We start from the raw sequence: 19,512 nt of genomic DNA, 5'->3' as shown, positions 1-19,512 counted from the left end.
AAATACTTCTTGCATGAGGGAAGAAGATGGCAAGGGAGAAGAAGAACATACATGAAAACAAGCATCACCTAGCAGCGTGGAGAAGAACAAGGTGTGATTACCTATGGGGGAAGGTGGGGTCAGGAAAGGCTTTTTGGAAGTGGCGAAGTCAGAGCTGGCTCTTTAAGGATGACAAGAGTGGGGAGGGTATTCTCATATCATGGCAAGCAGCAAAGTTTGCATAGATGCCTGAAACAGAACGGGGAACAATCAACGGTTTGGTTTTACAGCATAACAGTCAAGTGTGGAGAAGGAGCTGTGGAAACTAAGGTAGGAGCCAGATGTAAGGTATTTCTAGAATTGCTCTTCCCCCTCAGCCAAGAGGACTCCAAGTCCAAAAGTATCTGCAAGTGTTTAGGCAAGGGTGGACCAAAGCCATCAGTCCAGGATTAGAAAGGCTGTCTATGGTCCCTGGTAGTGGGACTCGAGTTCATAGGTTCTGGAAGCACCTTGAGACCAAACTCCAAAACCATTTCTGATGTGGGTGCACTGGGACGTTCCCTCAGGAGGAGGCAGGTTTAAATCCAAACTAAAAGGCATGCAGACAAGGAAACAGACAGCCTGGGAAAGTCAAGAAACTCTTTCTCTGTCACTTCCTGATGATTTATAAGTCCAAAAATGTGCCTTGTCTTAGCCAGGAATTACCAAAAATGGTAAGGGAGTAAAGAATCTGAGACCAATGATGGGAGGTACATAAATCTCTCCCCTGATTCTAAACGGTAAAAACAGGCCCATAAACGTTTCTAAGCTTGTTTGCTCCTCTGTCTCGACCAGGGTGGTGGTGGCTGGGAGGAAGGGGCTGGGGGTCTGTGCTCCTCACACAGCTGGGTTGGCCATGTGCAGAGCACCCTCAGGGCCCCATTCCTCCAAGTTGAGCACCCCGCTGACCACAGCAGGCAGGGGAGGTGAGGAATGATGTGAGGGACTGGGTGTCAAGAGCTGAAGCTAGAATGACCAGCTGCAAAGATCCCTAAGTGGCGAGGCACACCCTCTCTGCTCCTGCAATGGGGCAAAGGCAAACCCCTTCCTCGTGAGCAGGCTTTGAAGGTGGACCATGAAAGGCTGTTTTCCCTCTATTTTATGACAGGATTCCACAGCCCTCATCTTGGAGGTTCCTTTGTCTTTTGTCAAGTAATGAAGATTAACAAGGGTCCAGGAGAGAGCTGCTGGGTTGAAGGGGAACTCATTCCCGCATCACATGCTTCCATGCTGGGTTCCAGGCAAAGGGAACAAGAGCTTGCTCTTAGCAAGGGACAAAGCAGACATAGCAGAGCTGGCAAGAAGCTCCCCAGATATGTCTGGGTTCCTGCTGCCTACCAAAAAGGTGATCCTCTCACTGCTTCCAGACCTAGACCAGACTTTAAAAAAAATTACTACTATAAAGGGAAAGGAAACTCACAGTGGAGACTAACTTTGGATGGTCAAGAAAAGCTTCTCTGAGGAGATGACACCAAGACTGCAGGAGGCAAAGAGCAAGGGAGAGGGGATTCTGGCTAGAAAGAGGAGCCTGTGCAAACTGCCCCTGCTCAGGAAAGAGCCTGGCTTGCTGGAGGAACCTACTGGAGGCACGTGTGGCTCGTGCACAACCAGTACAGGAGACAGTGGCTGGATATAGTTTGAATGTCCTCAACTATAACTCCATAGCTGGGATTACCTGACTTGTTCTTTGGTTCCATTGCTGTCCTCTCTGTAAACCACCACCAAATTATAATCCCTTTCTGCTTTGGGCTTTAACCCACAAAATTTTTCTCCGCAGAAGGAAGATTACTCCAGGTATGGCCTTTCTCTGAGAGTCTGTGACAGATCAGTAATGATAACCCCTTACCGGCCAGCCCCAACATGTGTAATTTTAAATTGTCTAGTAGCCACATCAAAGAGTACCACGTAAGGGTTGGCTGAGTGCGGTGTTACAACAACAAGGTTAAGCGTTCAGATCCCCTTACCAGCCACAACAACAACAACAACAACAACAACAAAAGGATCAGGTAAATTAATTTCAATAATATATTTTACTGAATTCAGTATATGAAAATAGTGTCATTTCAACATGTAATCAATATAAAAATTATTAATAAAATATTTTAAATTCTTTTTTCCTCTTAAGGCTCTGAAATCCAGTGTGTGTTTTGCACTGACATCACAACTCATCTTGGACAGGCCACATTTCAAGTGCTCAGTAGCCACAGGCAGCTGGTGGATATCCTACTGTGCCATTAGAGCCTCATAATGGGTCAGGCAGCCAGAACAAGGATTGATACTCCCTTTTTACAGGCCCAAATCCAGAGCTTAACCGACAGGTCACTGAGCTCGTGGTGAAGCTGGGCTGGGACTAGAACCTAGATTCCTTGTCAAGAGCTCTTTCTCCAGGTCCTACTGCTCCTGCTCTCCCCATGAAAGTAAGAAAGGGAGGGGGGTCAAGAGAACTACCAGTAATGAGCACCTGTCTGTGCTGGAGACTGTGGTGGGGCCTCATACTTTATTAGTCCTTGCAACAATCCTTTTCTTTAAGCTTTATTTTTTAGTTGACACATAATAATTGTACATATGTATGGGGTACAGAGTAAATATTTCAATACATGGATACACTGTGTGATCAAATGAGAATCGCATCTATATAAAAAAACAAGTTCTACTATTCAATAGTAGAGCTAGGTGTCTACAATTAACAATAATTTATTGTATATTTTCAAATGACTAGAAGAGAGGAGTTCAAATACTCTCATCACAAAGAAATGATAAATGTTTGTGGTGGTGAACATGGACAGCAACCTTTTGAAGCTGATATCGCTTCTCTTATTTTCATATGAAGTTACTGAAGCTCCAAATGCTTCAGTAGTTGACAATGGCAAGGTGATGCCTTTTAAAGAATATGATGCTATTAATATTAGGAAGCTATTACCTCAGGCCAAAACCTTCTGAACTTGAACAGTCTTGAATACCACATGGCTACCCCAGGAATTCCATAAGGGATTCCTCCCACCAGCTACCTGTTTTGAAGATAGAACATAAGAACGAATAAGCTCTCAGAGACCTCAGCCCCAGGAGGGCTGTTCATCAGCTTGCCAAATGCCAAGGCTCCAAATCCAGTCCCTCCCCGGAACTTGGATTGCCAACTTGCCACCTCCACCCACTGCCACTGCTCCAAATATATACAATAAAGTGACTCATCTGCCCCACATGGACTAGCAAGAAACCAAGCTCCAAGCTATAGGCCCATCCTTACAGTTTTAAATAGACGATTTATATGCCAGGGTCAAATTAAGTCACAGAGAAGGGGGACAAGAGGAAGAAACCACTCCTGAAGTAGAGAAGCTGGTCGTAGCCCTTGATGGTGATGCTCTGGGGGAAGAGGTGGGTGGGCTAGGTGGCTAAGTCTAGAAGCATGCCAAGGGATGGATTTTATTCTACTGCTTCTCCATGTGATGGGACTGGCCCCACAGCAGGAGGGGATCTGAACGCAAGGGAGACAGTGCACACAGCTCTCATGGCAGACAGGGGTCCTGGAGGTCTTGGTGGGAAACCTGAAACTGCCACTCGCCAGCTGAGCCCCTCAGCCATGTCGCCTATCTATTCTGTGGCACAGCGGGCAGTGAATTCAAACAATGCATACAACATGCCTAGCAAGTGCCCCACACCTGGTAGATACTCACACACAGTGGCTATGAAATGATATAGCTGGGATTTGAACCCAAATGATTTAATACTAAGCTTCCTAATACACACCAACCATTGTGTTAGGCAATCAGAACACAGCAAGAGATGAGAGAGACCCCGACTTTAAAGAGGCACGTACAAAATAGAGAATTTTAATATAGCATGGTGAGGATTCTGATCAAGATAGACGTGGAGTAATATGGTATCCCATATTTTGGGGCACTGTTGATGGCATGGTCAATGGGGCTGATGGAAGGATTTGCTAATTGTCTGTCTCTCCCTCTGGAAGGTCCACCAAGGCAGGAATACTGCCTGTCTTTTTCAGCAGTATGTCCATTAGAGGCACTGCGGGGAAAAGAGGGGTGAGGGAATATTTAAGGTGATTTTAAGTAAAGAAGGAATTAGCCAAGTGGAGAAAAAGGTTAAATACATTTCACTCAGAGAAAACTGCATAAACAAAGGCATAGAGACTGGAAAGAGCGAGGTACGTTTAGAGAATTAGAGGCAGGTTGTTGAAACAAATGGAGTATAAAGTATGGGGACTGGGGTGAGGTGAGAGGAGTCAGCGCAGATGAGACCACGGAGAACCTGGTTTCCGAGCTAAAAAGTGTGTCACCTGTGTGGGTGAACACTCACATGTGGAAGGCCAGAGCAAGCAGCTCCTGCCATCTGAAATCTCTACCACAAACCTAAAGTATGCCTGCCTTAGCACTACCAAAGTAATCATGATTTTTTACTATCAAGCCCAAAGTAATAACCATATTAACCCAAAACAGCTATAATTTCTTACTCTCCGATTTGTTTATCAGATTGCTTGTCAGATACATTTTCCCTATGAGATAGGCACTTTTATTATCCCATCTCACAAATGAGAAGACCAAAGCACAGATAGGTTGGGAGGTTGCCCAAAGTCACACAGTAAACAGAGAGTAAAGTCAAAATTCAAAGCTAGTCAGTCACCTTGGCTCCAGAGTCCATTCTCTAAAGCACCACATTATCTCAAATCTACTTTCCTGTTCACTGTTTCTGTCTTCGCTGAGTGCATACACTGTTCAATCCATTTGATGAATTTTTAATTTCTGTAACCCCATTTTTTAATTCTAGAATGTCAATTTAGTTCTTTTGAAATGTCTACTTTTTTGTCATATTATCCTGTACTTTCCCTATGCTTTCTATTTTCTCTTTTACCATGAAACGTTTAAAACATATACTCTCTCAAATTTGTCAATTGTCAGTTCCTAAGGTTTAAACTCCTCCATGTGTTTTGTCTGCTGGCTCTTGCTAATGGTGGCTTATTTTCCCTCTCCCACTGTAATTTTTTAGAGTAAACTCAAGACCAGCAGGATTTTGCTGCTGTTGTTTTGTGGTTTTGATTTTTTAAATTTTGTTTTGGGTGGGAGATGCTCCTGCACTGGGATGTTGATACATTTTTATGAACTTGTTTTAGATTTGCTGCTGTCAGGTCTCATAGTTTAATCAATTCCAGACCAGGTTTTTGTGTTATCTTCCTGGTTTGCGGCTGGTGCAATACGAGAATAAGCCCCAACCCCCAACCCCATACCCACGTATAGCACAGGTTGGGATTTTGATATCTCATGGGTGATCCCAATGGCCCAAGGTGGTTGATAGATTTCCATACCACATCCCCAGCAGAATTCTCCTTATTTCAAACTTGGGCCAGTCATTCCTCCCTCAAATCCTAATGCAGGGAGTGTATTTCCTGTGGTTTCAACTCTCATTCCCATGGGATACTGAAACTCCAGGCCCTAAGAAGCACACATACTCACCAAATTTTCATAGGAATTTTTGCTTAATTCCTCCTCACTGATCATAGCATTCAAATTGTTCTTCATTTCTAGAACCTGGGGATTTCTCCTTGTTATGTACCAGCCTGGCAATGGATTTTTTTTTCAATGTATATCACCATAAGCATCTCTTTGTAACTGGGGGGGAAGTCTCTTGATAGCTCAATCTATCAAATTGACCAGAAGACTTTGATTATGTATTTAGATATTAGTTTTTCCAAGTAGGATCTGAGTTCATGGAGGACAGGAGACTTTGATTTGTCTTCAGATCCTAATTATTCATACAGTGCCCTGAGTAGAGTGATAAGAAATAAGGATTTGATCTATTAATGAATAAATGAATTAATCTGCTTTCTCTCTCATTCTAAATAGAAATTAAAGACCATACACTAATTATGTTCTAAAGAAAGATTATGCCAAGAATGTCTGGAAAGCCATCCATACTGGAAGGCTGTGCTGAACAAACCAAGGAGTCTGGTTTTGGCTTCATCCTGCCCTTTGGCCAGCAGGTACATGCTATTGACACCACTTCTTTCTTGAAGTGTAACTGCTGCTAATTACGCTGCTAGTCTGGTTGAAATTCCAAGTTCAGAATGATCAATAACACACAGTGTGCAACGACATAATTTTTCTCTTCATGCCATAAAGAGCTTGTAGAACAAGTTCACGTATTGAAATCACTTAGCACAGTGCCTGGCACAGAGTAGGCACTAAGTTAACATTTAGTGCCCTTTATTTCTTCTTATCCATTAACTCTATAAATATTTGTAGATAATCTATTGCCTCCTAGGCATTGTGCTTGGTGCTGGAGAAGAGGAATAATACACAGTCCCTGTTTTAGTCCTTAATTAGAAAAAGAATGTCCATATCAAATTTGGCAATAGAAAAAATTATCCTAAATGTCCTTTGATTTAAGGTAAAATATATCTCACTTCATCCCGCCACGCTAAAAACGCTTAATAAAGTATAACCAGCAAAATAACTTCACCTATTGCTGTTTTATAAAATAAAGTTATCTCACCTCACAGAACAAATACAACTCCCAGTGAATATATGAGCAGACAAAAGAGAGCTGATCATGAAAGGCAATTTTTTACAATGATTTCTGAGCTCCTTTTACCACCAGAACCTAGAATCATGCTGGAACTAAAGTAAAAACTCAGCAAGTTTGTTGAATGTGAATATTTGCACACATATGTATGGATGTGGGTTCTCACTAGATGAGGTGTGACTCATTTCACACGTTTTTATTGAGGATTTCCTATTAACAAGAGTCTGTGCTAGATTTCATAAGGGAGACCAGAAAAAAAGAAAAGGAACAAGACAAAGTCTTACCTACAAGGAACTTCCAGGCTTAAGGGCAAGACAGACAGGTATAAATATCACCATGATACAATATAGAAAATGTGAAGAGAAGAACAGAGAATAGGGTATGAGAGTTCTAAAGAGGGAAAGACCACTTTCTACTGAGGGATTAGATAAGAATGCAGATAAAACAGAATTTATGCTCAGTCCTGAAGTTCTTTGTAAGAAAATGAAATTTATTGCTTACAGATTTTGAGGCTGGGAAGTCCAAAGTGCAGGGAATACATCTGGTGAAGGCCTTGGTGGTGACAGTAATGCAGGGGTCTCACATGGCAGAATAGCAGAGCAGAGAAAGAGACTCATGTGCTGTCCTTTTAAAGCCCTCAGAACCATGCCCATGACCACCATTATTAATTCATTCACTAGGGCATGGTCCTCAGAATCTAATCACCTCTCCATGACCCTACCATTCAATTACCATAATAGGATTTCCCATCCTCTTAACAGCAATAAATTTCATTTTCTTACGAAGAACCCAATTCCAAGTATTTTGTTATAAGCAACAGAAACAGACTAATATAGAAAATTGGTACCAGAGAAGTTGGGTGTTGCTTATAACGAATACTTGAAAATGTGGAAGCAGCTTTGGAACTGGGTATTGAGGAGAGGCTGGAAGAATTTGAAGGAACAGACTAAAAAAGACTAGATGCTGGTAAAAGTTTACAAGAAAAGAAAACCAGAGGAGGTTTGGAATGTTTTACAGCCTAGTTAAATGGTGGTAACCAGAATGCTTATGGAAATATGGACTGTAAAGAACATTCTAAGGAGGTCTCAGATAGAAATGAGAAGGAGCTTTTTGGAAACTGGGGCAAAGATCACCCTTGCTATGAACTGGCAAGGAACTTGGCTGCATTCTGTTCATGCCCTAAAATTTTACGGAACTTCAAGGTACTGACCAAGGGTACTTGGTGGAAGAAATTTCTAAGCAGCAAAACATTTGAGATTGCATGGTTACTTGTAACGGCCTATGCTGGGTTATGGCAGAAACGGCATGATGTAAAGCCAGTTTTAAATGGCAAGCCGAGTGTAAAGATTTAGAAAATTTGTAGCCTGGCCATGTGGTAGAAAGTGGAGAGCATTTGCAGGAGAAAAATGCAATGGTGCAGCCCAGTGACCATTTGCTAAGGAGATTAGTACAGAGGAAAGGGATTATTAAGAGAAGGGGAAAAAAGACCTTGAAGACATTTCAGAGATCTTGGAGGCTGTATCTTCTATTATAGGCCCTGAGGCCTAGAGAGACAGAATGCTCTTGGGGAACAGGCCCGAGGTGCCCTCCACAGGCTTGCTGTCAAGGGCCACCTCGGGAAGCTGGTTCCCACACCAGCACCCCAGCTGCTTTGGCTGCTCTAGCTGTGGCTAAATTGGCCCCAGGTATGGCTGGACCCACAGCTTCAGAAGATAGAAGCTGGAAGCCTTGGTGGCATCCACATGCTGTTCGGTCTTCAGGCTCACAGAATGCCAGAACTGTGGAGTTTTGGGAGCCTTCACACTGATTTCACAGGATGTATGTTTTCCCCCAGGAAAAACCTGTGGGCCCAGGAAGAGATCTGTCACAGAGGCTGAGACACCACATAGATCCTTCACTAGAGTAATGCCAAGCAAAAATGTGGGGTCGGAGTTACAGCAGAAAAACCCCACTAAGGCCATGTGGAGTTGTGGGAGCAGTACTGCTGTGGAGACCTCTAACTTGTAGGGCTACCAGCGTGCAATCCCAGCCTGCAAAAGCTAAAACATCACCCGAGACCAGGAAATCCATAGAAGCAGAGCTGCCTGAGGACTCAGAAGCCCAATCCCCACACCCATGTGCAGAGGACACTGGACAAGAAATGAAGGTACATGATTTGCCAGCTTTAAAATTTGATGCCTGCCCTGCTGGGTTTTGGCTTGGTTTATGATCTGTTACCCCCTTCTTTTGGCCTATTTCTCCCATTTTGAATGGGAATATGTACACTATGTTTGTCCCACCATTGTATCTTGGCATAGACAACTTATTTTGATTTCACAGATGGGACCCTTGGACCTTTTGAGTTGAAACAAGTTAAGACTTTGGGGATGGAATAAATGTAATTACCTGTGAGAAGGACATAAACTTTGGGGGCCAGAGGCAGAATGATAAGGATTGAATTGTGTCTCCCAAGTTTTGTGTATTGAAGCTTAATCCCCACTGTAACTGTTGATGGTGGGAAATCCTATTATAGTCATTGAAAAGGAGGGTCTTGCAGAGGTGATTAGATTCTGAGGCTCATGCCCTAGTGAATAGATTAATAATGGTGGTCATGGGTTTAGTTCTGAGGGGTTTAAAAGGAGAGCACGTGAGAGTCTCTCTCTTTCTCTGTTTCTGCAATCTCACAGTGTGATTCTCTGTGGTGCTGAAACCACCACCAAGAAAGACCCTCACCAGATGTGTTCCCTGGACTTTGGACTTCCCAGCCTCTGAAACTGTAAGCAATAAATTTCATTTTCTTACACAGAACCCCATTCTAAGTATTTTGTTATAAGCAACAGAAATGGATTAATACAGAAGGAAGGGCAATCCAGGGACAAAGAATGACAGACAAAAGCAGAAAGGCAGAAAAGCACAGGATGCATAAGAAGAAATAGAAATTTGCCTGGAAATGCATACAGGGGCATAAAGGGGAATAAAGAAAGAAAGCCTGGAAAGGTAGATAGAGCAGATTGCAGGGCTTTGGATGTGTCCTCATTTACCACTCCAGGATGTAGTATCACTAGAGAGTAGCTGGTGTTTAGCATATGGTGGGGCTTAATTAATGCTAAACAACCTCTTCATAGCAGGGACCTGTTCCCCACGTGCACACAGGAAGCTGCCGTTTATATGCACAGGCAATTACAAACATTCCAAATACTCTGTCCTGAACTCTGCAAACACATCAAATGCTCACTGTAAAAGGTCACCTAGCAAACAGCTCTGATCAATCCTGGCTGAGGCTGAATCAAATCCCCTAAATAAGATCCACTAGGTGTAGTGTCAGGAGGGTCAGAAACGACCCTATTTCACATCTTGAAGCATTTTTACCATGTGGAACACTTTAGAGAAAGAAGGGAAAGGAAAGAGGGGGAAAAAACTCTCCAGAAATAATAGAATTCCAAGTAATTAAATGCTAAATGATCACAAAGTAAGATGGGGATTTATTTTGGCCCCAACCTCCTTCCAATGATCTGAAAACCAGCTGATTTCAAAGGAGGACATGCCAGGATTAAAAATGGAGTTTTGCACCTCTCTCCTCACCGCCCCCAAGTCCCCACTGTGTACCTTTGTCCAGTTCACTCGAAATGTTCCATGATGAGGTAGGCACTAATTCAGCAGTGACTGACAACTCTGTTTCTGAAAAGAAAAAAAGGGAGGGGAGAAAGGGAGGGCAATATTAAATGCAGTAACTTACAGGCTGTTAGAAGCATTACTGGAGGTTTCCAAAAAGAGAGAGATCACTGTAATCCCATAGCAGATTAAACTGGAATGGCTGCTTTGGCTGCCAGGCAGAGGCGCCTGCATTTTAGAGGCCATCCAAATGAACAATCTATAGGCCAGATTTGAAGATTTTCTACTTGAAAACACTGGCTTGAAAATTAAATTTAAAAATATAATATTAATGAAAAAAACAAACTTGCAGAAATGACCACACATTATCAAACATATACTCTTCCTTTTTATTGCTAGAAGACCAGTCTTAGGCTAATATATTCAATAGCCTTCACATGAAAAATAAAAATAATGTTGCTCCTGCTGCTGATTTCATTGGTTGTGTTTTTGAATTGGCAGTATTTCTATGAATAGAGAAATTGATTTCTCTACAGTGGAACTTTAAGTCAAGACAAATGAAAGCTAAGTATTTGAATACAGAGAGTCACCAAATTTAAAAAATAATTTTGAAAACTACCATAAAGTAAAGCAAAAGTGCAAATCAACACTCTAAAAGACATAATACACTAAGAAGATTTAAAAACTCTATGATAAGAGACTATAATATACAAATAATGTTTGTTGTTGTTTTTGAAAATTTAAGCCATAATACCATCCTATTAACATATTTTAATAGCATACACTAACCTTCCCTTAGGCTAGTCTACACACACACACACACACACACACACACACACACACACACACACACACACACACACACACACACACACACACACACACACACACACACACACACACACACACACACACACACACACACACACACACACACACACACACACACACACACACACACACACACACACACACACACACACACACACACACACACACACCCTATTGCGGTGCATTGGTGTGGACAGGGTCTAAGAGGCCCAGAGTCAATAAATATATTATGGCACACATGCTGTCAGTCCCCAACCCCCATCCAGTGCAGACATCATTAACCAATTATAGCTCTTTTTGCCTGTTAAGCCAGAGATCTGCCATAGAGTCTTTTCAACACAGTGCTCTAGGTAACCACCAGAAATGGGCCTGAGTTGGAATGCAAGATAAACTTTCATTAGTGTTAGAATTGTAATTCAGATCCAGGTCTGCTTGATTCTCCTGCCCACACACCTCCCAATAGCCCATGCTACTCTAACTCAAGTCTGTGAAACCTGACTTTTTCTCTACCTTCCCTCTGGCTTCACCTTTTCACAGAGATAAGCACACTTTCCTCATTTCCTTATTTACTGATGGTGACCGTCTGCCAAATGGCCGTAGGAGCCACATATCACCGTCACTGACTGAATTTGGCTTAGAACAGGATGTTTACCCACTGAGACCTTGCAAAGGCCCACTGCTAGTTTGTCAACCTGCCACACACAGCAGAGACTAAAGGGCTGCTTGGTTTGTGCAGACCTCCTTGGCTTACCTCTATTCCTGTCCGAGAAGCAGGTGGGAACGAAAGCAAACAAACCACACATACCCTCCCCACCCCGCATAGCCCCAGTCTTCTCCAAAGTCCTGAGCCAAAGAGAGCACAGATTCTCTTAAGGGGACCTGAAGTCAGATGGGCAGTATGACAGGGATCTTACAACACCTAAAATTCCAACATATGAAACCAAAAAGAAAAGTTTACTGGAGCAGGAAAAGTGATTAACTTGAAACCACACTGGAAGGCAGCGCTTCTGCTATCAACCCCTTGTCCTGGAAATGGGTATTTCATGCAGCTGATCTCACCAGGAAGGGCTGGCTAACTAACTGTCTACATTTTGGGGCCCTCCACGCTGACCTCCATCCAGCTGCTGCCCACTTTGGCTCTTTTCGGTAATGACAGCCCTTGTTTGCAGTATTATGGACTCCTGCGGTGCATCTTATAAAAAGACTCATTGAGCACTCCAGCACCCAGGATTTGGGGAGCTTGGGAACAGAAGCATGGCAGCCATCGTGGTGCTTCAGGCCAGGAAGCGAAGAGGGGGGGAGTGGTGGGATTAAGACAGACCTTGACAGCATTTACATTCAATATTTTCATGGCTTCATCTTACTGCTGCTCACAGTTCAATTGCCAGAAATATAGGTTTCACTTTACAGTATTAACGTTATAGAAAGTAGCTATATGTCGCTTGGTTTTTTCCAACCTGAGTTTGAATTGCTGATTGAATATCATTTGGGACTGATGACAAATGAATAGATTCTTGGCACACCTAACAGTGAAATTGTTCCCCACGTGTCCCTGGACACTAATTACCCCTCAGTCCTTGGGCTACAGCAAAGATAATGTCAATTCTCAAGCTCATTAAGTGACTGTGCTCATTCTGAGGAATTTCGTTCTCTGCCCTAAGATCCATTCCTTTAGATAACCACATGTTCAGCTTCTCAGATAAAATGATAATAAAAACAGATAAAATATTTTAAAATATGAATGACCTCCCTGAAAAATATCATCTTCCAAGGCCACATTTTTTAAAAGGCTGACAATTTATGTGGAAAGTTTAATATTAATAATTCCATCTCACAGAATGATGTTTAATAATCTTCCCTCCCCCGCCTCCTGAATGGAAAGCTGAACTGTAAGTGAGAAAAAACTGAGCATGTCTCAACTTGAGCTTCATCAATTGCATGGCCACCAGCAGCTCTGGAGTGAGACATGGCCACCAGGTTTGACCCTGTAGGATCTCCACGGATGGACTCAGCTCCTATTCACCTCACTATGGTGGAAGGATGAGATATTTCCAAGTATATTTACTACTAGACTAGTAGCCTCTCTGAATAATATTATTGTGGTAAGGGCAAATTAATATGTGTCATTTAGGAAACAGTAGAACACTTAATGGAAATAGACACCTAGACTAACGTACTAATTTTGCCACTTATTAATTTTGTGATCACCAGCGAATTATTTAACATCTTCAATCTCTATTTTCTCATCTGTAAAATGAGACAATAAATACCATCTCACAGGACTGCAATAAGGATTAAATTATGTAATGGACCAGAAGGATCCTGCAGGGTGCCCAGCACAGAGTAGAGACTCAAGATCGTCTGTGCCTTCTCCTCTGTCAAGTAAGGCAGAGGCAGCCATCCTCTACATGGACATACTTAGTTAGCTGCTATGTCACTGTCTGTATTTGAAATAACACATTTACCACTCTTTTACAAAGACTGTATTTCACATGCCTCACTAATCCAAGCCAATCTTGTCATTTTGTGGGGTTTTCCTGAATTGGTCACCAGTTCTCTAACAGCCTAACTGTTTTTTATGTGGTTTTATCCAATTTAAGCAAATCAAGCATGTTTTAGAAAACTTCAGCCCTTATCTTTCTCAACCTCTGTAGGAGGGCAAACCTCAAAAGCTTTTCTTCTCCCAATTTGATCAATAGGAGCTATTATCTTTGCAGTTTCTCTGAGGATTGACTTTTTGGCACTGATTCTGCAAACCATAAGGTTTTGGTATTTAAGCCTCAACAGTGGGAGTGTTATTTGGAGAGAAGAAAAAAAAAAAAAAAAAGCCTGGAGTCTTCCTCATTGATAAAAGCCTGTGCTCTCTGAAAGGATTACTGGTTCATCTCAGCAGTTGGCAGGTAGAGACCCAACGCTCACAGGACACAGAAGCTCTTCCAAGAAGCACCCAGCCACGCCACATCCTGTATCCCCACCATTCGGTGATGCCTGAGGTTACACAAGCACATATTAGCAGTCAGCTGTGGTTACCAAGGCCGAGTGCAAGACATACAACTGGCTACCCCAGTGCCTTTCTTGACCAGAGTCACTGAGTCCTAGAATGTTATGTCTGGGTGATTATACCTGGAATGTTTGACCTCAGTGCCCAGGGCTTACTTACCAAACTATGTTCTTTGGAGCCATAGGATTTTCTGGAGCTATTTACATGGGGACATTAGAGGATTTGGGAGTATTGAGGACAAGAGTACAAGATTCTAGAACTTCCTTCACAGGGACAACTCTACTTTTATCTGTTTTACATATTCAGGTGTTGTGGAAAAGGCTCCAGTGCTTAAAAAAAAATTTTTTTTAATTATGTGATACAATCTCCTCATTTTACAGATGAAGAAAGTGAGACCCAAAGCAGTCAAGTGGCTTTGCCAAAATCACAGAAATTCTAAGTCAGACTCAAGCCTAAGTGATGGCTTAGAAATAAACTCATGCTGACTTCTCACTGAGCATCATTTTCTCCTGTCTGTGTCACTAAAATGTGATATGTATCCTTCGAAGCTGAGTTCCAAGAGATACTCAAGGAATTTCTGAACAGCCAGGGTTTAGTTACACAACAGGATGCAGTTTTTTCCTGTGGTAAAAGAAGACCCTCTGCTTGTGATCATTTGCAAGGTGGCAGGGGAGGAGGGGGAGATGCTGATGGCTCTGGGATCTCTGGTATGCAGCGATACTTTACACATTATTTGATGAAGGCTCTTAGCTTTGTTTCCTTCCTCTCCCTGCTGCCTCATGGAGAAGCCCATAGCCAGGTAAATCACCTTACCCAGCGGTGCCTGTTTGAAAAAGTAACATTCTGCTTGTCTTAGAAGGGCAGGCTGACTATGCTCCATCAGCCTGGGCAATGCTCCAGCCCTACGTCCACAATCACCCCACAGGTAGGTCCTGAGTGAGGGTCCTCTCTGCTCTGGGGACTGAGCTTACCTACTTAGGAGAGAGGAAAGGTAGAACCTCCTTCAACTCACTGGGGACAGTCGGGAGTGGAAAATACTTTCTCCTTTCCTTTCCTTTCTTTACCTTTCCTTTTTCTTTCTTTCTTTTCTTCTCTCTCTCTCTCCCCCTCCTTCTCAGTTCCTGCTATACAAAAACATAAATCATTTTTTCACAAATTATCTGTGAGGACTTCATAATCCTTAGAGACCTCAAATTTGGATTTCTAATGTAATCTCAAAATAATGTTATCAATATAGTCACAAAGAAAGCAGATGGCACAATCCTGCAACTTTAAACTCCTGCTCAGTTACTCACCCCATGGCTATATTGCACTATGAAGTCTTTTTTTTTTTTTTTTTTTTTTGGTAAAACATGTAATTACTTTGTGAACAGCACAATATTGTACATGCGACAAAGCCATTAATTTGTTGAAGAAAAATTCAAAATATACCAAAATTTGTGATATGATTTATATTTTTATATAGCAGGAACTGAGAGAGAAGGAGAGAGAGAGAGAGGGAGGGAGGAAGGAAGGAAGAAGGAAGGAAGGAAGGAAGGAAGGAAGGAAGGAAGGAAGGAAGGAAGGAAGGAAGAAAAATGAAAAGACAAGAAAGGAAAGGTGCCCAGGTTTTTCAAATGTCTGAGAGGCTCTGCCTGTGCTCAGAGATCTTCTCAAAAATTCTAGAAGGTAGGTACCATTGTTATCTCCATTTTGTGATTGAAGAACCTGCGTCAGAGAAATGAAGGCACTTGCCTCAGCTTGCCTGGGAGGGGTTGGGCACTGTGACCAAACCCAGGCAGCCTGACAGCAGAGCCAAAGAGTCCCCAACTGTACCATATGGGGGGTGTGGAGGGGGCTGAAAGATGAAGCCCCCAGCAGTCCAGAGGTCCCCCGTGGAACTCAAACTTCTGCAGAACATGGTTTGAGAAACAGTACCAGAGAGCACACTCCTCCCCAGATCAGTCCTAGGTTCATGAATTCTAAAGCTCAAAAAGGATGCCAGAGGACATAAAAGGGAGGAGAGGAAATGCTTCTTGAATCACACTCAAATGCCTTTTTTTTTCCTTTGGAAATACTATTTCCTTCTTTAAATCTATTAAATTAATCTATGGATCACATGCGTTTCTTGTATTTAAAGGAATTATGTTTCACAAAGCAAAGACCTACATCTTCTTAAAGTAAATAAGAATAGCCTATATATATTCTTAGGAACTATCTTAAAAACTGTCGCACTTGGGCTCTCTTCCACGGAACTACAGAGAATCACTCATTCATTCATTGTGTGTGTGTGTGTGTGTGTGTGTGTGTGTGTGTGTGTGTGTGTGTGTGTGTGTGTTATCACTTTCTAGGTGTAAGAACTGGGATGAAAAGCTTGACCTGGTCCCTAACACCTCCAGAAGTTAGGGTCTAGTGGGGGAGGAGTGTAGGAAGGCAAACAGGTAGTTACAGGTGGCGTGATGGCATGATGGCCTGACAGAGTGGTTCCTCATCCCACTAGCCACCCCACCTTCATCCCAGGCTAAGAATACTAAGAGTCCTGAGTAATATATCACAAGAAAAAATATGATGCAGAGCTGAGATTGAAAGAGAGAAAAGGAAATTCTCAAGTGCCAGGAAGGATGAGATTGGTAAGCGGAAGCCGATGCTGACGGTGCCCACGAATACAGGCCCTCTGGACTGGGGTCTACAGTTTTCATGCTCATTTAAAAATCAAAGATGTGGCCCTAGAGAGAGAGAAATCCCAGCTGCCTACAGAAAGCCTTCACTAGGGCCTAGGAGGGCTACCCTATCTATGGAAAGGGGTTGGAAACACTTCCTCCAATGGTCCAGAGAAGCTGCTGGGCCCCGCTTGTAGTCCATACAGGACTTGGGTGGGATGGGGGGAAAAGCCTCCACAAAATATCAAAATGGTGCATGAAGACCAGAAAGATCCTGTGTAACCCTTCACCCAGTTTCTCCCAATGGTAGAAGCTTACAGAATAATGGTACAATATTATATCCAGGAGTTTGGCATGATTTCAATATGTGCATATAGTTCCATCCCTTCATCACGTGTGTAGATTCATGTAACCACCACCACAGTGAAGGTAAAGAACTATTTGATCACAACAAAGAGCTCCCTCATGCCACCCCTTTACAGTCCCATCCAGCCCCCTCCTCCCAACCATTCCTAACCCCTGGCAACCACTAATCTGTTTTCCATCTCTAGAATGTTGTTGTTTCAACAATGTTATATAAATGAACTCAAACAGTATGTGACCTTTTGAGACTGGCTTTTTTCACACAGCAGAATGCCCTTGAGATCCATCCAGTGTGCTGTGTGTACCATTCATTTGTCCCTTTCTGTTGCTGAGCACTATTCCATGATATGGACATACCACACTTTGTTTAACCAATGGAACATTTGGTTGTTTCCATTTTCTGGCTACTACAAGTAAAGCTGTTAAGAACCCACTCACAGGCTTCTGTGGTAATTTATTTATTTCAGTAAAAAGGAAATTGAATCCAGGGGGAAGAAGTTGTATGCCAGAAGCAATAATAAACAAATAAATTAGGAAATACATCGAAATTTTTAAATAAGCCTTGGCTCTAAAAATAAATATGTGATAAAAGGTACAACAGAGGTAAGCAGAGGGTTCTAAGACAGCACTGAGGAAGAATGCATACCCAAGTTTGGGGAGGAAGAACCCCCAAAGACAGGGTGAGGTCCTTTGAAAGACTGTTCCAGGCTGAGAGGAAGCCTGTGTGTTAGGAAGACCACGGCATGTTACAGTAAGTGCAAATAACTCAATCATGGTTGTAGTTATAGCGATAGCAACTTTTTCCAATTCAGGGCTTCTAGCTTTTGTTTTGTTTTGTTTTTATTTTTCTTAAAGATAAAAAAGAAACATCCCAGCTAGTTACCAAGGAGGCAGAATATCCTCAGGGACAGTGCAAAGGTCCTCAGAGAAATTTCAAAATGGTTTCCTCCCCAAGGAGAGGTTCAACTGAGTAGACCCAAAGTTAGTACTTCTTTGTTCACCCATGGTGCCTCTAGGTACCCAATGGATGCTTAGTGCAAGAAAAGCGTTCGTTTATTCCTGGCTTCAGAGAAGCCCAGCAAAGACTGAGTAAAAGGAGGGAGAAAGCACGCTGAAGAATGCTTGCCTCAGAAGTTGGTCCTGTCTCCCTACAGAGGTTCCATTTCATTTCCTTTCGTTTGCTGCAGACACCACAGGTTTCTAATGACATCAACAGACTTCACTCTTCTCTTCTTGTTTCCACTTGACTGCCCTTCCTTATGCATTCTTCCCCTCAAAAGTGCCTCCTGGCAAGTTTTCCTTCTTACTCATCCTTCTGGGTCATTTGTCTTTGTCTTACGGTATTTGCCATTTCATTTTCCCCTTTGTATGGCCCACGGACACTTTCATTTCATATTCTACAATCCATTTTGTAATAAAAGTCTATTACCTAGTGATTATTTCTGGCCAATTCAAAGTCACCTGTCATGCAAAAGGAACAAGAGATACAAGAAAGAAGCTTCCATAGCTGCAATTCCACAACAGCCTGAGAGTTCATTCTTGAGTCTTGCAAAAAAATGAAGTCTTGGTTAAATCCTATGTACGATGCAAATGAAGTTAAGTTGTACTGGGTGTTCCCTAAAGCCACAATATATTAGCAGACACTTTGGGAAACTACATGGACACGAGGAGTTAAAAAACTCCTTTTATTCAATATAATTTAATGCTGTTAAGTTCAACTGTTTGTCCATCCATCCATCTGTCCAACAAATATTTATCAACTCTGTTCCAGACTAGCTACGTGCTAGATTAGTGCTGAAACATAATGGTGAACAAAATCAAGACAAGCTCCTTACTTTGTGGAACTCACTGGTAGGGACACAGAGAAGAAAACAAAGAATTAAAATATGGTATGATAAATGCTGTAATGGGGGAGGCGAAGGGCTTAGCACAATCTTGGAGGATCTTGTCCTGACCAAAGATGTTGGTGATGAACCTTATGTAGTTTATGGCAAGCCAGATGTTTAGATAGACACAGAAGCCTGGATAATCTAATTTCCTCCTTTAAACAAAACAGGATTTTCTACAACATAGGAACAATAAGCTGAGACCTGGTGAGACCCTCCTGGAAAGACTCCTATTATCATAGAGAAGATAGTCTATACATGGCCCCTGAAGGACAGAAAATAATTGCCCATTCAGTATAGTACTATGCACAGGTTAAATGATTTCTGCTCCAGCCAGCTTGTTTAGAAACCAATGAGAAAACAGAATATATGAAATAGAATATTTTGTTGCACAAATTTCATCTCCTTGAAAGAGTGTAATGCTGACATCAATAAAATCTTTCTTGTGATTGAACCTGAAACAGGATACTTCTGTTTCATGCTGTGTATAAATCACAGTGAAACAAGCATGCAATTCAACAGGAGAATAAAATAAACTTGCTAATTCAATGATATTCAGTTTACTATTGGGAAGACAAGAAAAAACTGGAATTACTCTAATTTTCTACTGTGCAATTTTCCACTTAATGTTCTTTTGGCCATCAGCAAGTAA

The 19,512-nt window shown here is 42.2% G+C and overlaps 1 protein-coding gene across 1 annotated transcript in view; it reads right to left on the bottom strand.

The window, feature by feature from the left end:
* ROR1 (receptor tyrosine kinase like orphan receptor 1) overlaps positions 1-19,512 on the bottom strand; it is a 264,083-nt gene that overhangs the window by 153,138 nt on the left and 91,433 nt on the right. Inside the window, exons 4-5 of the mRNA XM_063105766.1 lie at positions 11,723-11,814; positions 10,135-10,206 (exon numbers count right to left, since the gene is read on the bottom strand). Coding sequence (XP_062961836.1) covers positions 10,135-10,206; positions 11,723-11,814 — 164 coding nt within the window. The remainder of the gene's footprint in view (positions 1-10,134; positions 10,207-11,722; positions 11,815-19,512) is intronic.

The sequence above is a fragment of the Cynocephalus volans genome, chromosome 8 (assembly GCF_027409185.1).
Source record: "Cynocephalus volans isolate mCynVol1 chromosome 8, mCynVol1.pri, whole genome shotgun sequence".
Lineage (NCBI taxonomy): Eukaryota > Metazoa > Chordata > Mammalia > Dermoptera > Cynocephalidae > Cynocephalus > Cynocephalus volans.
This window is presented reverse-complemented; position numbering and strand designations above follow the sequence as displayed.